Source organism: Loxodonta africana, chromosome 2 (genome assembly GCF_030014295.1).
Source record: "Loxodonta africana isolate mLoxAfr1 chromosome 2, mLoxAfr1.hap2, whole genome shotgun sequence".
Lineage (NCBI taxonomy): Eukaryota > Metazoa > Chordata > Mammalia > Proboscidea > Elephantidae > Loxodonta > Loxodonta africana.
In genome coordinates this window covers 212,403,002-212,419,845 of record NC_087343.1, presented here as the reverse complement: position 1 = coordinate 212,419,845, position 16,844 = coordinate 212,403,002, and the positions used below count along the sequence as shown (strand labels likewise).

Genomic DNA, 16,844 nt, shown 5'->3' with positions numbered 1-16,844 from the left:
GGGAGAACTGGCAGCCCCAGGCTGTGGAGCTGTGCCCTCTGGGAAGAAAAACGGGGGCCTCAACATCCAGGTGAATGGGCCAAGACAGCCTGAGAACACTGGGAGCTGTGCAGGTGTCTCGTTTGGCAGCTGGAGTGGGGGTGGGGGGTGGGGGTGTGCAGAAGGGAGGCCCCTGGAAGGTGAGGCACAGGTGGTCTGGGGGAGGTGAGGCAGGGCAGGCGGGGAGGCTGTGCAAGGACTGAGGGGTGCAGCCAGGTTGGAGGAGACTGTGCCATGGGGAGCCTCTCCCTACCTGGCCAGGGAGGGCAGGCCCCACAAGGTGCTGCACCAGGCCAATTGCCAAGGGAAACCAGGCACCCTCCTCCTCTTGGCTTGTGGCAGACACAGCTTGGTGCTGGAGAAGTGGTGCCTAAAAATAGAGCTGGGCACAGGCCGAAGGAGGGGCGGGTGTGAAGTCAGGTCAGGCGACAGGGGCTATTTGGAGGTGGGCCTTCCTGAACCTCTCCAGGCCCCAGATCCCATGTCGGACATCCTTGCTGGGGAGTGCAGAAAGGAGGCTCTTGCCTAAGCACCTCCTGCCTGGGCTGCAGGAAGCTCCAGAACACCCAGAGTCTCGGGGGGATAGGGTGGGGGTGGAGAGGAGTCAGGGTGGCTTGGGCTCAGGAACATAAACACAGTGGAGCCACAGGTGGGCCCCAGGCCCTGTGTAAACTGTCCAGTTAGGCCCACTACTGCTGAAGTCCCAGTGGGTTAAGGTAATGAGGCCACCCGAGGAGGCTGGGCCCTCGGACCCTGACTGCAGCCCCTTGGAGCCAGGTCATTCAGGACAGGAGGTGGGCAGTGGCTGGCCTTCAGTCACGAAGAGAGCCTGGACCTGAGACAGGCCTGGGAGAGCCCCTAAAGGGGTGCTAGCTGTGGCAGGGAGGGCAAGAAGTTAGGCTGGGGTCTCTGGCACACTGGAACGGCGATCCGGAAGACAGCCGAGCTTAGGAGTCCTGCTCTGCCCCAGCCGCGTAGCCTGGAGTCCTGGGTCCCAGGGGTCGTGCAAGAGGGACACTGAGGCCCGGCCATGTCTCCTCTGACAGGAAGTGGGCCAGAGCCCAGAAGCATCCTCCCCCTGCCCACCTCTGGTCCCCATGGTAATTTGAAGACCCTGCTCCTGGGGCTCACACTCCCTGGGCGCCCCACTCTGCTCAGATCTACTCATTCATACCATGACCCACCTGCCACCCCTCCCTCTGCCAGACCCCATGATCAAAGGGCCCCATGACATGGGTGCTGGGGGCCAAGGATGCACTGAGGTGTGAGATCACACATCCAGCCTTCGTGGTGGTTCTGCTGGAGGTGGGGTGCCCAGACGGGACAGGCAGAGAGGAAAGGTCTCCTTCTCTGTGGCCGTGGCCCATGGCACCCACCTCTCTGAGGCATAAGGGTCCATGAAGGGATGCCCAGTGAGTGTCCCTTCCCACGGTTGGAAACTACCTGCCACCCCCCTCAGCCCACGAGGATATACAGAGACTGGAGGCCATGCTGAGTCGGGGGCCTTTACTGGGGAGTCTGAACATGGGGGCAGCAGGCAGAGCGGGCTCGGAGGCCGCACGGCAGCCAGCAGGCCCCCAAGGCAGCATTTTCCAAGGCACTGGAGCGGCCACAAGGTGCGAGCCCTGAGCAGTGGGGGCCACATCCCCCAGGGCAGGACGGGTAGGGCGGGCCGAGGATGCGGCCTCAGTGCAGCCCCTGCCTCCTGGCTCCACCAGCCGGCCCATCAATTCCTCTTGTGAGACTTGGCGGCTTTCTGCCGGTAGATCTCCGCTGTGAAGGGCCTGTGTGGGGACAGAGGGCGGGGACAGGGGCCATCAGTTGGTCCACCTGGGCACAGAGCAGACAACCCCCTCCCATAGGAGCAAGGTGGCAAGGGGGCACCAGGATCCCCTACCTCTCTCTCAGGGCTTCAGAGAACAGAAGGGGGTTCTGAAAGAGGGTGGGAAAGGGCAGGAGGGGCCAGAGGAGGGGGCGGGAAGGAGATGGAGGGGCCAGGAGTGTCCAGAGCAGCGGGGCACCCTAGGGCAGGGGCTCCCTGACTGTGGGGAGCATCGTGGCACCTTATTACCTGCCTTCTCAGGGGAGAGGGAAGCTTAGCACCATGCCCTGGACTCCAGGCCCCAGCTGGGCCCACTCTGAGTGCCCATCTGCTGCTCTGGTCTGTGCCCCTGGAGTGGCCTCGCTGACAGCAGCCTGTCCTGAGCCCACCCAGGACATGGGGAATGGCCCGTTCTGCTCCCCCCGCCGCCCCCGGTGACAGCCCACTCACTCCTCATAGAGGATGGCAACCACATAGACGATGCCCACGACGGCGGTCAGCAGCAGGCCGGTGGGGCTGGCATGCCTGTGGGAGACGGGCTGGTGGGCAGAGAGCAGGGCTGGGATGTCCCGCTGCCCCCACCTCCCCAGCCGAGCCCCATGTTTGGGGCAGTATGACTTCTAACTCAGACCCAGGGATGCTGCTCTATCCCCCAGCTTAGGGGGCAGCATCGGGGGCAGTGGGCAGGACTGGGCGCAGTGGCCTGGAACAGACCCACGTGCCCAGGCACAGGGCCCACTCCAGGAGGCGAAGTGTGACAGCTAGAGGGCAGGCACCCTTGTGGGCTCTCCGGGCAGTGGCCAGGCCCTGTGGTTTGTTAGGGATGAGCATGGAGAAGCCTGGGCCCCAGTTTATTTCTGTTGGGGCCCCTATGGACCATGGCACCCCGACCAACAGGGAGGAGGGGGTAGCAGGCCACTGGGCATAACTGGAGCTCCTCCTGCCCAGTGTGGCTGGGGGCTCTGCCCTCCTTGCTGGTGGGGACGGCCAGCATCGCCACACTGGCCATGCACTGTGGGAGGCCAGACTACCATGCTCCCCGACCCCACGGCAGTATGACGTGGAAGCCGGGCCTGAGTCCCACCCCAATGCTGGTCTGTCTAGGAGCCTTGGGAGAGGCGGACAGATGCAGGGACAGCAACCCCCGGCCTGGCCCCTGGTGCGTTCCGTACACTGCGCCCACTTCCTGTGTGGCTCTCTGCCTGTCACCAGCTCAGAGACTCCTAGGAGGAGGGAGTCTCAGGCAAACACGGTCTTCCCGGCCCAGCCTTGCTTGCTGGTCCTGTGTGTTCTGTAGCGCTGCTCCCCCGCCCCCAGCCCAGACAGGAGCAGAGCCTTCCTCAGGAAAAGAAACTTCTACTTCCCCAATGCTGTTCTTGCTTGACCTCGTAACAACTCTGTGAGGGGATGATTGTCCCCATACCACAGATGAGGAAACTGAGGCCCAGAGGGGCCCACATCCAGAGCCCAGGCCTCGTCCAGAGCCTGGGGTGCTGCCTGCACAGCCGAGTGGACCTGGTGCTGGTCCTGGGGACGGGGCTGTGCATCATGGAAGGGGTGTCTTGCTGTGCTAGGGGGTTGAGCAGGTGGAAGCCTGGAGAGGGCAGGGAGCCGGGCGCCCTGCCTCTAGGACCCCTACCTAGGTCCCAGGCCCTGGCAGTGACAGTGGACACCCCTGGTAGGCTGGGACAGACGGTGGCCCTGCTTGGTCATATCCTGTAGCCTGGAGTGATGGACTGTCCCTAACGAGCTCTCAAATGAGGAGCTCCCTCTCCCCAGCACAGCCAAGGCCCCAGCATGCCACACCATGTGGAGGTATCCTCCCAGAGGGCCTGCCACCTGTCCCTAAGGGGCCTGGCCTGGCACCCTGCACCCAGGGCAACTCCTCACTCATCTGCCCACACTTGCTGGGCACTGGCATGCTGGGTGGGAAGGACATGTGTGAGCACTGCCCTCAGAGAGCCCCGGTGGTTGCAGGGAAGTGGAGGCTGTAGAGCAGAGGCAGCACCCAGCCAGGGGTGGCAGGGGAGGGGCCTGGGTGGGCTGAGCATGTGCCTGGCACAGTGTGGGAGCTGACACATGTGAGTGTGCTGGGGGACTGCAGCAGCACGAGGGGGTGGAGGCAGGAGGAAGAAGTTTCCGTCTGGCTCATCTTATCAATCTCAGGGCAGGGGTGCTCCAAAGAGAGTGAGTCTGGAGGTGAGGAGTCTCCCCTCGGAGCCCACTGCCCCAGCCCAGGCAGTGGAGAGGGAGGTAGAGAAAAGAGTTTACAGGCCAGCATCACAGGGATGGGCACTGGGTGGATGCAGGCAGGAGAGGAAAGAAAGAGCTTATCACTGACATTCCACCATTTGAGATTCATTCCTTTGGCGCTCTCTAAGCTTTTTGGTCTCTGAGTGCATCTGTAATATTCTAGGCAAGTGGTTTCCAAATTCTAAATCACAGCAGCAGAACACTTTCTACAAAAAAACCCTCTGTGGAAGGAGCCCTATTATAGAAAGGGATAGTGCAAATGGTTAACTCTCAGCTGCTAACCAAAAGGTTGGAGGCTCTAGTCCACAGAAGTGCCTTGGAAGAAAGGTCTGGAGATCTGCTTCTGAAAAAGCAGCCACTGAAAACCCTATGGAGCACAGTTCCACTCTGACACACATGGAGTTACCATGAGTCAGAGCTGACTCGACAGCCACTGCTCTGGGTAGGGGGTGGTATGTATGGCTGGATGTGGGGCTTGGCTGGAAGCCCAGTGTCTGCAGTTCTCCCCAGGCCAGCCTCCTTGACTGTGAAGATAGAACCATGTGGGGGCAGCCTGACTCTGGGGGCCACGGCCCCTCACCACATACCTGGCCAGGGCAGGCGGCAGTCAGGAGGCCCACTCTCATAGCACTGGGGTCCCTCCTCTCAGGTGGGGAAGACACTGCACGCAGGGGCACCCACACAGGACCAAGACTTCATGGTGGGGACTGGGAGACCCCCACGTGTCCCCGGTGCTAAGTTCTAGCACAGGCTGACAAAGTACAGCCCCCAGGTCAACAGCAGCTTCTGCGTTTTTAAATGGTTAAAAAAAAAATCAAAAGAACAATATTTCATGAAACATGTGAAGCATATGAAATCCAAGTGTCAGAGTCCATAAGGGAGGTTGTGTGAGTGTGTGTCAATCCAAGTGCTTCCGTGCCACACATGTGGCAGAGCGACAGGGACCAGCCTCAAGACTGCAGAGCCAACCCACCAGGCCCTTTCTGAGGAAGTGAGATGTCTTCCCTTCCACCACAGATGAGAGCCTCCTAAGGGAAGAAGGTGGGGAGCAGCCTGGATGGCCCACCAGCTGAGTGGTACTCACATGATGGCCCAGCCCAGGTAGTTGGCAGTGCTGCCCCAGTACATGGGGTTGTCAAGGACACTGAAAGGGAATGTGGTCACTCTGGCCTCCTTGAGGATCCCGAAGTAATCACCTGTGGACAAGGCAGGGCAGGAGGTCACTGGGCCACCACCCATCCAGCCTATCCAGGAGTTGGCATCCTGGGGGCCCCAGCAGATGTGCCCTGAGCCCTGGCCTCCAGAAGGCTCCTGCCTCAGGCACCAGCCATAATGCAGACTGGTGTAGGCTACTCTGAGGCTCGGACCTCTAGAGGGATGAGGCTGGAGGGCCCCAGGGGGCTGTAAGCCCTTCTACCTGCTTCTCCTCCAGCCCTGGAGCCCTAGCCATGTTGGCCTTCTGATTCTTCAACCCCTGCACCTCTACCTGAGCGCGTCCCCACTCTGAGCAGCTACTGCCCTTCCTTCTCCCCACTTCCCCCTGGGCTCACGTCACCTCCTCCCAGGGGTCACCTCTTCCCAGAGGTCCTTCCTGACCAAAAAGTAGGCCCCTGTGCTCAACAAGCTATGTGCCCTCAAGTAAGTTCCTTTCCCTCTGGCCTCAGTGTCCCACCTGCCCCAGGGACCACCAGCCACAGACCTGTGGGCTCCAGGGGTGGCCAGCAGGTGTGGACAGACCCTTCCTACCCACCCGGGCTCAGGTGGCCAGCCCAGCCCTGTGTGCTGGCCCAAGCCCCCAGTGCACTGGGGACCCTGACCACTCTCAAGTGATGTCCCCCAGCAGCTTCAGGGCATTTGGAGGTGGCTGAGGGCGGGTCATAGTGCTCCTCTCCCCTTCCTGGGTGCCTGTGACAACAGAGACCAGCAGAGGGAGAAGGCAGGCAACATCCCAACAGCCCTGTAGAGACCACCCTGCTCACAGGGCCAAAACCTTACAAGGGGAGTGGGCTCAAAGGGGTACAGCGCACTGTCTGTAGTGGCTCTGAGTTTGAGGCTCAGATCTGCCGTGATCTCAGTGCATCCTTGGGCAAGTATCTCCCTCTCTTGGGGCCCCAATGTCACCATGTGTCAAACAAAAGGTTGGATTTACTATTTCCCCTTTAGCCCTAAAATTTTAGGCCCCTGTGACCTATTTCCCTCCCAGGTGACAGGCCAGCTTTGGGGCCTGCCTCCTGAGGCCTTGGGGCCTCCCTGCCTGTACCATGCTGTCTCCTGAGGCATCATGGGTCTCTTTCACTGCAGAGTATATGCACACCAGCTTCGCATTAGTAAGAGCAGGAAACAGCCGTCCCCTAGCCCTGGGGGCTAAGGCTTTCCCCGACACAGGAGCTTCTGGGAGTGAAGCCAGTGACAGTGCAGGTACCCACAATGCTAGGACCCATGTCAGCAAGTTTTCCAGGTAACGGAAGAGTAATCCTTCCAACACTTAAACCTACTTCCTATGGAAGCTCTGCATGGAGAACATTCTAGAAAAGAATCACAAACATGAACAGAAGCCTCAGGATAGTATATCTCCAGCATGTTCTTCTATGCCTCAGGATCATGGTTTCAAGCATCAGTGACTGTGTGATGCTCTAACAGGCTGTACAGGTTGAGGAGGGACAGAGGCTGCCCCGATGCTTTCTAAATGCTCTGGTCTACTGGGCATGGTTTCCCTGCTCCTTCCCCAGCACCAGCTGTCTACCTCTCAGAAGCCAGCTGCTCCGCTCCCACTAACATGCTACCTCTCTTTGCTATGGGCTGTGACAAAAGTGTGGAGAGCAGAACAGCTCAGTTTCAAGTAAGGCCCAGGGCTCATCCCAACCGAGCCTGTGAGCATGAGGGCCAGCTATTCCGGCTTGGATGCTGCTGGAATGCTGAAGGCCAAGATGGCAGAGTAAGAAGCTCCATACTCCCATCGCCCTATAGAAACATCAAAAAACAAGCAGAAACTGTCAAAACTAACCTTGTTGGAACTCTGGTGAATATTTGGAATTGACAGCTGTCAAAAGAGTAGGACAGCTTTGTGGCTTTTTGATCCTAGCTCACCCCCTTGAAGCTGCAGCCGTGTTTCCTGCCTGGGACAGTGGTCCCTGGTTCTGAGTGTGCAGAGTGCTTGTCCTGCCCATCTTGGAGGTCAAGGCACTACCAGGGAAATGAGCAGCTGGGAGCCAACTGGGACAAAAGAGGGCAATTAAGATATACAATGGAAAGCTTGGGCCAATGTCAAAAAGTCAGGGAGACAGGCTCTTTGGGAGATTGGGGCATTTAAAGGCACCCATGTATAATCTGGAGAGCCACACTCATGCCTAGGATAGGATGCATGCTCAGAAAGACCTGAGGAAATCCTACGCTTTCACCTCAAGCTGATCCCAGGGCTCAGTGCAAGCCTGGCTAAGTGCTGACGAGAGCCCTAGCACAGAGCCAGTTCTGCAAAGACTGCAAGAGGTGGGGTTCTCCTCCAACTATCTTTTTCCTCTCTTTTTTTCTTTTTAACTTCTGGCATTCAAGGAAGTGTCTATCAGAACACTAGATGAACAGATGCTAAAGAAACAGAGTCAATACACAGATCAAAGAATCCAATCTTTACAAAAACAGTTTGGAAAAATCACTAAACCAACAGACTACTACAGCCTTCAACAATAAACGGAGAAAGGAAAGACAAGAGAAGGAAGGGAGGGAGGAAACCAAGCAAACCCTGAGAAAAAAGGGAGAATCTGGTTTCCAGAGCTACCACATTATTCAAATGTCTCATGTAAAAATAAATCACAAGACATGCAGAAAAACACAGAAGGCTGACCCATTCAAAGGGAGAAAACAAAGTGACAGAAGCCACCCCTGCGGAAGCCCAGGCATTGGACTTATAAGATTTTTAAACAATCCTCTTCAAAGAGCTAAAGGAAAATATGGACAAAGAACTAAAGAAAACAACATATGAACAATATGAGTCTATCAAATAAAGAGAGAGAAATTACAAAAAGAAATCAAACAGAAATTCTGGAGCTGAAAAGTACAATAACTGAAATAAAAATTGACTAGAGGGGTTCAATAGCAGATTTGAGCTAGAAGACAAAAGAATCAACAAACTGGAGGATAGGACAACTGAAATTATAGAGTATAGCGCAGAAAGAAAAAAGAATAAAGACAAACATGCGTTGATAATTACTGGTGACTGAAATGCAAAAGTTGGAAGCAAAGAAGAAGGAACAGTACTTGGAAAATATGTACTTGGTGATAGGTACATATGTACTCTGCCAAAGCCAGACATGGCATGATAGGATTCTGTAAAACCAATGACTTATTCATTGGAAATACTTTTTTTCAACAACACAAACAATGATTATACACATGGACCTCGCTGGGCGGATTACACAGCAATCAAGTCAACTACATCTGTGAAAAGAGATGATGGAGAAGCTTGATATTATCAGTGAGACAAAGGCAGAGGCTGACTGTGAAAGAGACCATCAGTTGCTCATATCCAAGTTCAAGTTGAAAAAACACCAGCAAGTCAACAAGAGCAAAACTCTGACCTTGAATACATTCTGCCTGAATTTAGAGATATTTTTTGTTAGTATTCATATAATCTAAAAAATATTACATTTAAACAATGTACAACTATATTGATCACATACCATTCTATGATTAAAATTGATAATAAACTTACATGCATAACAATTATTGATTATATAACTCTTTGATAACTAAACAGAAATTGACAGTTTAAAATATGAAGTGGGGAAATGCTATGTTTTTTTCTTTCTTTTTTTGTCAATATCCTTTTTGTGTCTATACCCACCCATATGTGCTCAAATGGTCGTTTTCACTTTGGTTGTGGTATGTTCACTACACCCACATTCGGTGCCACTTTTCCCATCACCACAAATATCAAGTCTCTACGGTCTAAAGCGTACTTTCCCCTTCCTGCCTCCTTAAAGAGATATTTAAATAATCTACTTAAAGAATACATTTGATGAACTGAACACTAATGACCAAAGATCAGAAGAGTTGTGGGATGACATCAAGGACATCATACATGAAAGATGTAAAAGGGCATTAAAAAGACAGGAAAGAAGGAAAAGACCAAAACAGATGTCAAAAGAGACTGAAAACTGTCATAAGTGCAGAGTAGCTAAGCAAACAGAAGAAATGATGAAGTAAAAGAGCTGAACAGAAGACTTCAAAGGGCGGCTCAAGGAGACAACGACAAGTATTATAATAAAACATACAAAGACCTGGAGTTAGAAAACCAAAAGGGAAAAAAATAACTGGCTAAAAGAATTGAAGAGAAAATCCAAGCATGGAGTTGCAATATTGAAGGATTCTATGGGGAAAAAAATTGAATGACACAGAAAGCATCAAAAGAAGCTGGAAGGAACACACAGAGTCATTCTACCAAAAAGAACTGGTCAGCATTCAAATCATTTCAGGAAGTAGCATATGATCAAGAACAGCTGGTACTGAAGGGAGAAGTTCCAGCTGCACTGAAGGCATTAGTGAAAAACACGGCTCCAGGGACTGACAGACTACCAACAGATGCTTTAACAAATAAATGCAATGCTGGAAGCACTTACTCATCTACGTCAAGAAATTTGGAAGACAGCTAGCTAACTAACCAACTGGAAGAGACCCATATTCATGCCCAGTCCAAAGAAAGGCGATCAAACAAAATATGAAAATTATTAAACAATGTCATTATAATATCATATGCTAACAAAATGCTGCTGAGGTTAATTCAAAAATGGCTGCAGCCATACATCAATAGGGAGGTGCCACAAGCTCAAGCTGGATTCAGAAGAGAATATGGAACAAAGGGTAACACTGATGATGTTAGATGGATATTGGCCAAAAGCAGACAGTATGAGAAAAATGTTTCCCTGTGTTTTACTTATTACCCTAAGGCTTCGATTATGTGGATAATAACAAATTATGGATAACACTGTGAAGAACAGGAATTCCAGAACTTTTAATTGTGCTCATGCAGAATGCGTACGTGGATCAAGAGGAAGTCCTTCGACCAGAACAAGAGGATACTGCATGGTTTAAAATCAGAAAAGGTACGCCGTAAGACTGTACGCTTTCACCTTACATATTCAGTCTGCATGTTGAACAAATAATCTGAGAATCTGGACTATATGAAGAACACCAGGATTGCAGGAAGACGTATCAACAACCTGAGATATGCAGATGACACAACTATGTTTGCCAAAAATGAAGACACCTTGAAGCACTTACTGATGAAGGTCAAAGACTGATAACTGGTCCAATAAACAACATCATCATAAATGGCAAAGAAATTGAAAGTTGTCAAGGATTTCGTTCTACTTGGATCAACAATTAATGCTCATGGAAGCAGCGGTCAAGAAATCAAATGACGTATTTGTGTTAGTCTGGGTTCTCTAGAGGAGCAAAACCAGTGAAACGTATATAAATATATATAGAGAGAAATTTACTTCAAGGAAATGGCTCACATAACTGCAGGGGCTGGCAAACCCCAAATCCATGCATCAGACTGAAGACCTCTCCTTGCTCCTGTGGTTGCAGGGGCTGACGAATCCAAAATCTACAGGTCAGGTGGCAACACCATAGACTTCTGCAGGCTTACATCCCAAGAGCCAGAGGTCAAGCGATGAGAAGAGTACAGGGCCAAGAAAGAGAGCGAGTTTGCCACAACATCCATTTATATATTGGAGATAGGCCACATCCCCAAGGAAACTTCCCTTTCAACTAACTGGCTGTTCACATCAGATCACTAAATGGAAAGTGATTACACAGTGTCAACCAAACCACTGAGAATAATAGCCTAGCCAAGTTGACAGACAACCTTAACCATCAGAGTCCACCCCGTCAACTTGGCACCTATACACAGCTCCTTAAACCATATATAATCTCTAAATAAAGACAGTTATACATCACACTTGCACCTCACATGACACAACTATCATGAGTACAATCGAAAACATACTAGCCCCTTTTCTGTGTTGTACTTTATAATAATAGGATAAGTCAGGGAAGAAAACAAAGATATTTGGTCTGTGGGAAGAGATGATGGAAAAGCTCAATATCATCTGTCAGAACAAGGCCAGGGGCTGACTGTGGATCAGACCATCAACTACTCATATACAAGTTCAAGTTGAAAATGAAGAAAATCAAAACAAGTTAACGAAAGCGAAAGTACGACCCTGAGTATATCCCACCTGAATTTAGAGACCAGCTCAAAAATAGATTTGACGTGTTGAACACTAATGACTGATGACCAGACGAGTTGTGGAATGACATCAAGGACATCATACATGAAGAAAGCAAGAGGTCATTAAACAGACAGGAGAGAAAGACCTAAAGGGATGTCAGAAGAGACTTTGAAACTTACTCTTGAATGTTGAGTAACTAAAGCAAAAGGAAAACATGATGAAGTAAAAGAGCTGAACGGAAGGTTTCAAAGGGCAGCTCGAGAAGACAAAGTAAGCTCTTATGATGACATGTGCCAAGAGCTGGAGATAGAAAACCAAAAGGGAAGAACACACTCAGCATTTCTCAAGCTGAAAGAACGGAAGAAAAAACTTAAGCCTCAACTTGCAATACTGAAGGATTCTACAGGGAAAATATTAAATGATGCAGGAAGATGGAAGGAATACACGGAGTCACTATACCAAAAAGAATGAGTCGACGTTCAACCATTTCAGGATATAACATATGATCGGGAACTGAAGGTACTGAAGGAAGAAGTCCAAGCTGCACTGAAGGCATAGGCGAAAAACAAGGCTCAAGGAATGGATGGAATACCAATTGATATGTTTCAACAAACGATGCAGAGCTGGAAGTGCTTACCCATCTATGCCAAGAAATATGGAAGACAGCTACCTGGCCAACCGACTGGAAGAGATCCATATTTATGCCTATTCCCAAGAAAGGTGATCCAACCGAATGCAGAAATTCGCAAATAATATCATTAATACCACATGCAAGCAAAATTTTGCTGAAGATCATTCAAAAGAGGCTGTAGCATTATATTGACAGGGAACTGCCAGAAATTCAAGCTGGATACAGAGGAGGACATGGAACCAGGGATATCATTCATCATGTCAGATGGATCCTGGCTGAAAGCAGACTACCAGAAAGATGTTTATCTGTGTTCACAACAGTGTGAATCATAACAAATTATGGGTAACACTGCGGAGAATGTGAATTCCAGAACACTTAATTGTGCTCATGAGGAATCTGTACATGATCAATAGGCAGTCACTGGAACGGAACAAGGAGATACTGGATGGTTTAAAGTCAGGAAAGGTGTGCTTCAGGGTTATATCCTTTCACCATACCTAGTCAATCTGTATGCTGAGCAAATAATCTGAGAAGCTGAACTAGATGAAGAACAGTGCATCAGGATTGGACGAAGACTCATTAACAACCTGCGTTATACAGATGCCACAATGCTGCTTGCTGCAAGTGAAGAGGGCTTGAAGCACTGAGTGATGAAGATCAAAGACCACAGCCTTCAGTACGGATTATACCTCAACATAAAGAAAACAAAAATCCTCACAACTGGACCAATAAGCAGCATCATGATAAACAGAGAAAAGATTGAAGTTGTCAAGGATTTCATTTTACTTGGATCTACAATCAACACCCATGGAAGCAGCAGGCAAAAAAATCAAATGACGCATTGCAGTGGGCAAATCAGCTACAAAAGGCCTCTTTAAGGTGTTGAAAAGCAAAGATGTCACCTTGAGGACTAAGGTGCACCCAACTCAAGCCATGGTGTTTTCAATAGCCTCATATTCACATGAAAGCTGGACAAAGAATAAGGAAGACCAAAGAAGAACTGACGCTTTTGAATTTTGAATTGTGCTGGTGAAGAATATCGAATACACCATGGATTGCCAAAAGAACGAACAAATCTGTTTTGGAAGAAGTACAGCCAGAATGCTCCTTAGAACCAAAGATGGCGAGACTATATCTCACATACTTTGGACGTGTTATCAGGAGGAATCAGTCTCTGGAGAAGGACATCATTCTTAGTAAAAAGTAGAGGGTAGGCAAAAAAGAAGACTACCCTCAACAAGATGGATTGACACAGTGGCTGCAACAATGGGCTCAAGCATGGCAACAGCTGTGAGGATGGCACAGGACGGGGTGGTGTTTCGTTCTGTTATGCATGGGGTCCCTATGAGTCAGAACTGACTCAACAGCACCTAACAACAACATATATGTGTGTGTGTGTGTATGTATATGTATAAAAAGTGGTTGGGTAGCATTAAGTTCCAGTTCAACGGAATCAGTATATATAGAAACACACACACATATAACAATACAAGGAAGAGATACAAGAATTACAGTCCTCACTTCTGTAACTGGTCACGTGGTTATAGCTGGTATTTAGAACTACCTTCTTCAATCACTCATTTTGTGTTCCCTTTGCCCTCAGCAAGCACCTCATTTGGCTGTGGTTCTTTGCCTGGCAGAATGACGCAAACATTCATTCCTGAAGAGTAACAGCCATTAGCAGTCATGTCAGAATTGGGTTACTATAGTTTTCCATTGACTTTAATCGCAAGGTATGGTAGTACTAAGAGATACCTTAAGGGATCTATCTCCTGTATCTCAGACACACTCTTCTTTATCTCCCGTATGTAATATCAATCTGATTTCCCCTTGGTAATCAGGATCAACCACACCAGCCAATATGGTAACTTTCTTCTTTGACTGTTGATCCAGAGGCATAAGGAGCCCAAAGTGGCTGGGTACCATTCTTAACGTCCAGCTCAATGGAATCAGTGTTGTTGTCTCCTGGTGGGAGTAGTCCCCTCTTTGGAACTAAGACCTCTAGACACACAGAGTACAGGGTTGCAGGAATAGGAAGCAAAAACTTTAAGAGTGGGTCACTTAGGGGTAATAGTGAGTGGTGCCACTCCTTTTCAAACCCTTGATTCCTGGACCCATGAATCCTGGCTAGGGGAGATAAAGCACCATATATTGGATGCTGGTTTAGAGCATATACAGCCTTCTGGAGAACACTGCCCCAACCCTGCAAGGTATTACCACCTAGCTAGCACCATAATTGTGTCTTTAGAAGGGCATTCCATCATTCTACCAAGCGGCTGCTTCAGGATGATGGGGAACATGGTAAAAAGACCACTGAATCCATGAGAATGGGCCCACTGCTATACTTCAATTGCTGTGAAAAAAGTTCCTTGATCCAAGGCAATGCTTTGTGGGATACCATCATGGTGGAGAAGCCATCCCGTAAGTCCATGGATGGTAGTTTTGGCAGAAGCATTGTGTGCAGGGAAGGCAAATCCATATCCAAAGTGAGTGTCTATACTGGTAAGAACAAAACGTGGCCCTTTCCATGATGGAAGTGGTCCAATGTAATCAACCTGCCCCATCAGGTTGCTGGCTGATCGTTCTGAGGGGTGATGCCATATTGGGGACTCAGTGCTGGTCTCTGCTGCTGGAAGATTTGGCACTCAGCAGTGGCTGTAGCCAAGTCAGCGTTGGTGAGTGGAAGACCATGTTTTCGAGCCCATGCATAACCTCCATCCCTGCCACTATGGCCACTTTGTTCTTGAGCCAATTGGGCAATGACAGGAGTGGCTGGGGAAAGAGGCTGACTGGTATCCACAGAACACGTCATTCTACTAACTTGATTGTTAAAATCTTCCTCTGCTGAGGTCACCCTTTGGTGAGCATTCACGTGAGATACTGATATCTTCATTTCTCCAACCTGTTCAGAGAGGTCTATCCACACCTCTTTCCCATACCTCCTTTTCACCAATTTTCCAATCATGTTCAAGTCCCTAACCATCCAACCAAAGCATTGGCTAGAGCCTATGAATTAGTATACAATCACACATCTGATCATTTCTCCTTCTAAACTAAAAGAACCATTGCCTTCTAGCACACAAATAGAGAGTGGAAAATTAACCTGACAAAATTTCAGATGCCTTCCACCTCAGTGAAATTTCTAGGTGTCCAGTGGTGTGGAACATGTTGAGATATTCCTTCTAAAATGAAGGGTAAGTTGTTTCATCTGGCCCCTCCACCCTCTGGCACACAAATAGAGCCCTGGTGGCACAGTGGTTATGTGCTCAGCTGTTAACTGAAAGGTTGGCCATTCAAACCCACCAGCCACTCTGCAGGAGAAAGATGTGGCAGTCTGCTTCCATAAATATTTACAGCCTTGGGAACACAATGAGGCAGTTCTACTCTGTCCCAAAGGATCACTATGAGTTGGAAGCAAGTCAACAATAACGGGTTTTTTTGTTTTTGGTAGCAAACAAATGTCTTACCACTAAATCTAGAGTCCTTGATACTTCTTCCTCACTAGATCCAATCGGCATAATGTCATCAATGTAATAGACCAGTGTGATATTGTGTGGAAGGGAAAGGTGATCAAGGTCCCTGCAGACTAAATTATGTCACAGGACTGGACAGTTGATACACCTTTGAGGTAGGACAGTGAAGGTGTACTGCTGGCCTCACCAGCTGAAAACAAACAGGAACTGAGAAAACGGCATTGATTGGCTAGATTAATAGCTGCGTACCAGGTACCTGGAGATTAATTAATTTACTCAAGCAAAGAAATCACATCTCGAACTTGGTTACGTTTATAATAATCCACTGTCATTCTCCATGATCCATCTGTTTTCTGCACAGGCCAAATAGGCAAGCAGGCCAAAAAGGCAAGTTGAATGGAGATATGGTGGGAATCATCACCCCTGCATCTTTTAAGTCCATGATGGTAGCACTAATCTCCAGTGCAGTATCGCTTTTGGTTTACTATTTTCCTAGGGAGGGACGGTTCTAACGGCTTCCACTTAGCCTTTCCTACCATAATAGCCCTTACTCCACATGTCAGGGGTCCAATGTGGCGGGGGTTATGCCATTGCTGAATATGTCTATTCCAATTACACGTTCTGGAACTGGGGAAATCACTACAGCATGGGTCTGGGGACCAACTAGGCCCACTGTAAGATGGACCTGAGCTAAGACTCCATTATTCTGACCGGTGGGTCGCAGTGACACTTTGGGTCTCTTAGACTTAGTGTCAGTTCAGAGCCAGTGTCCAGTAGTCCCCCAAAGGCCTGATTATTTCCTTTTCCCCAGTGGACAGTCACTGTCTTAAAAGTCCATACACCCCTTTGGGGAAGGCTGGGAGAAAAGATTACCAGTATAAATTTTTGGCAGCATAGTGGGGTTCTTCCTCAAGGGAACCCAGCCTCCCCTCCATTCAAGGGGTTGTGGGTCTATAAACTCACTCAAGTCTGGGAATTGATTGAGGGGCTGTGACTCTCTCTTCTGGTGATTCAGGTTAGACTGCTGTTCCTTTGTAGAATTCCTCAGCTTGTACAGATTAAGTAAATATTTAGTAAGTTTCCCATTTATTTCACCCTCAAGGGACACCATGCCTAATCAGTCAACATCGAAAGTCCATGTGAGTTTAGACTATTCTGATTACTGTTTTGACTCTGCTGTCCACTATAGTAACCATGCTCCCCTTGTCTTCAGCGATTAAGTACTAACAAGTGGCCCCTGACACTCCAGGATCCAATCACTCCCACTGTAGTTAGGTGTCTTAATTCAGTTAGGGCAGTTCCCACTGTAAACATCTGACCTACATGGAAGAGCCATCACCGTTGTCTTCATGGATGCTGGGGCTCCCTTCACAAATTTATTCCTCAGAGTTGTGGTA

General features: G+C 49.4%; 1 protein-coding gene across 8 annotated transcripts in view; it reads right to left on the bottom strand.

Annotated features, from left to right (window-relative positions):
* Positions 1-1,512: 1,512 nt before the first annotated feature.
* Positions 1,513-16,844, bottom strand: part of PEMT (phosphatidylethanolamine N-methyltransferase) — a 94,101-nt gene continuing 78,769 nt past the window's right edge. For 5 of the 8 annotated variants that reach the window (XM_064279404.1, XM_010600222.3, XM_010600224.3 and 2 more), the window contains exons 5-7: positions 5,199-5,310; positions 2,312-2,386; positions 1,514-1,823 (exon numbers count right to left, since the gene is read on the bottom strand). In XM_064279404.1, the coding sequence (XP_064135474.1) occupies positions 1,766-1,823; positions 2,312-2,386; positions 5,199-5,310 (245 nt within the window). In that variant the 3' untranslated portion in view covers positions 1,514-1,765. Of the gene's footprint in view, positions 1,824-2,311; positions 2,387-4,701; positions 4,901-5,198; positions 5,311-16,844 lie in introns of those variants that run through there. The other 3 variants (XM_023539726.2, XR_002783958.2, XM_023539728.2) reach the window with 3 other exon arrangements.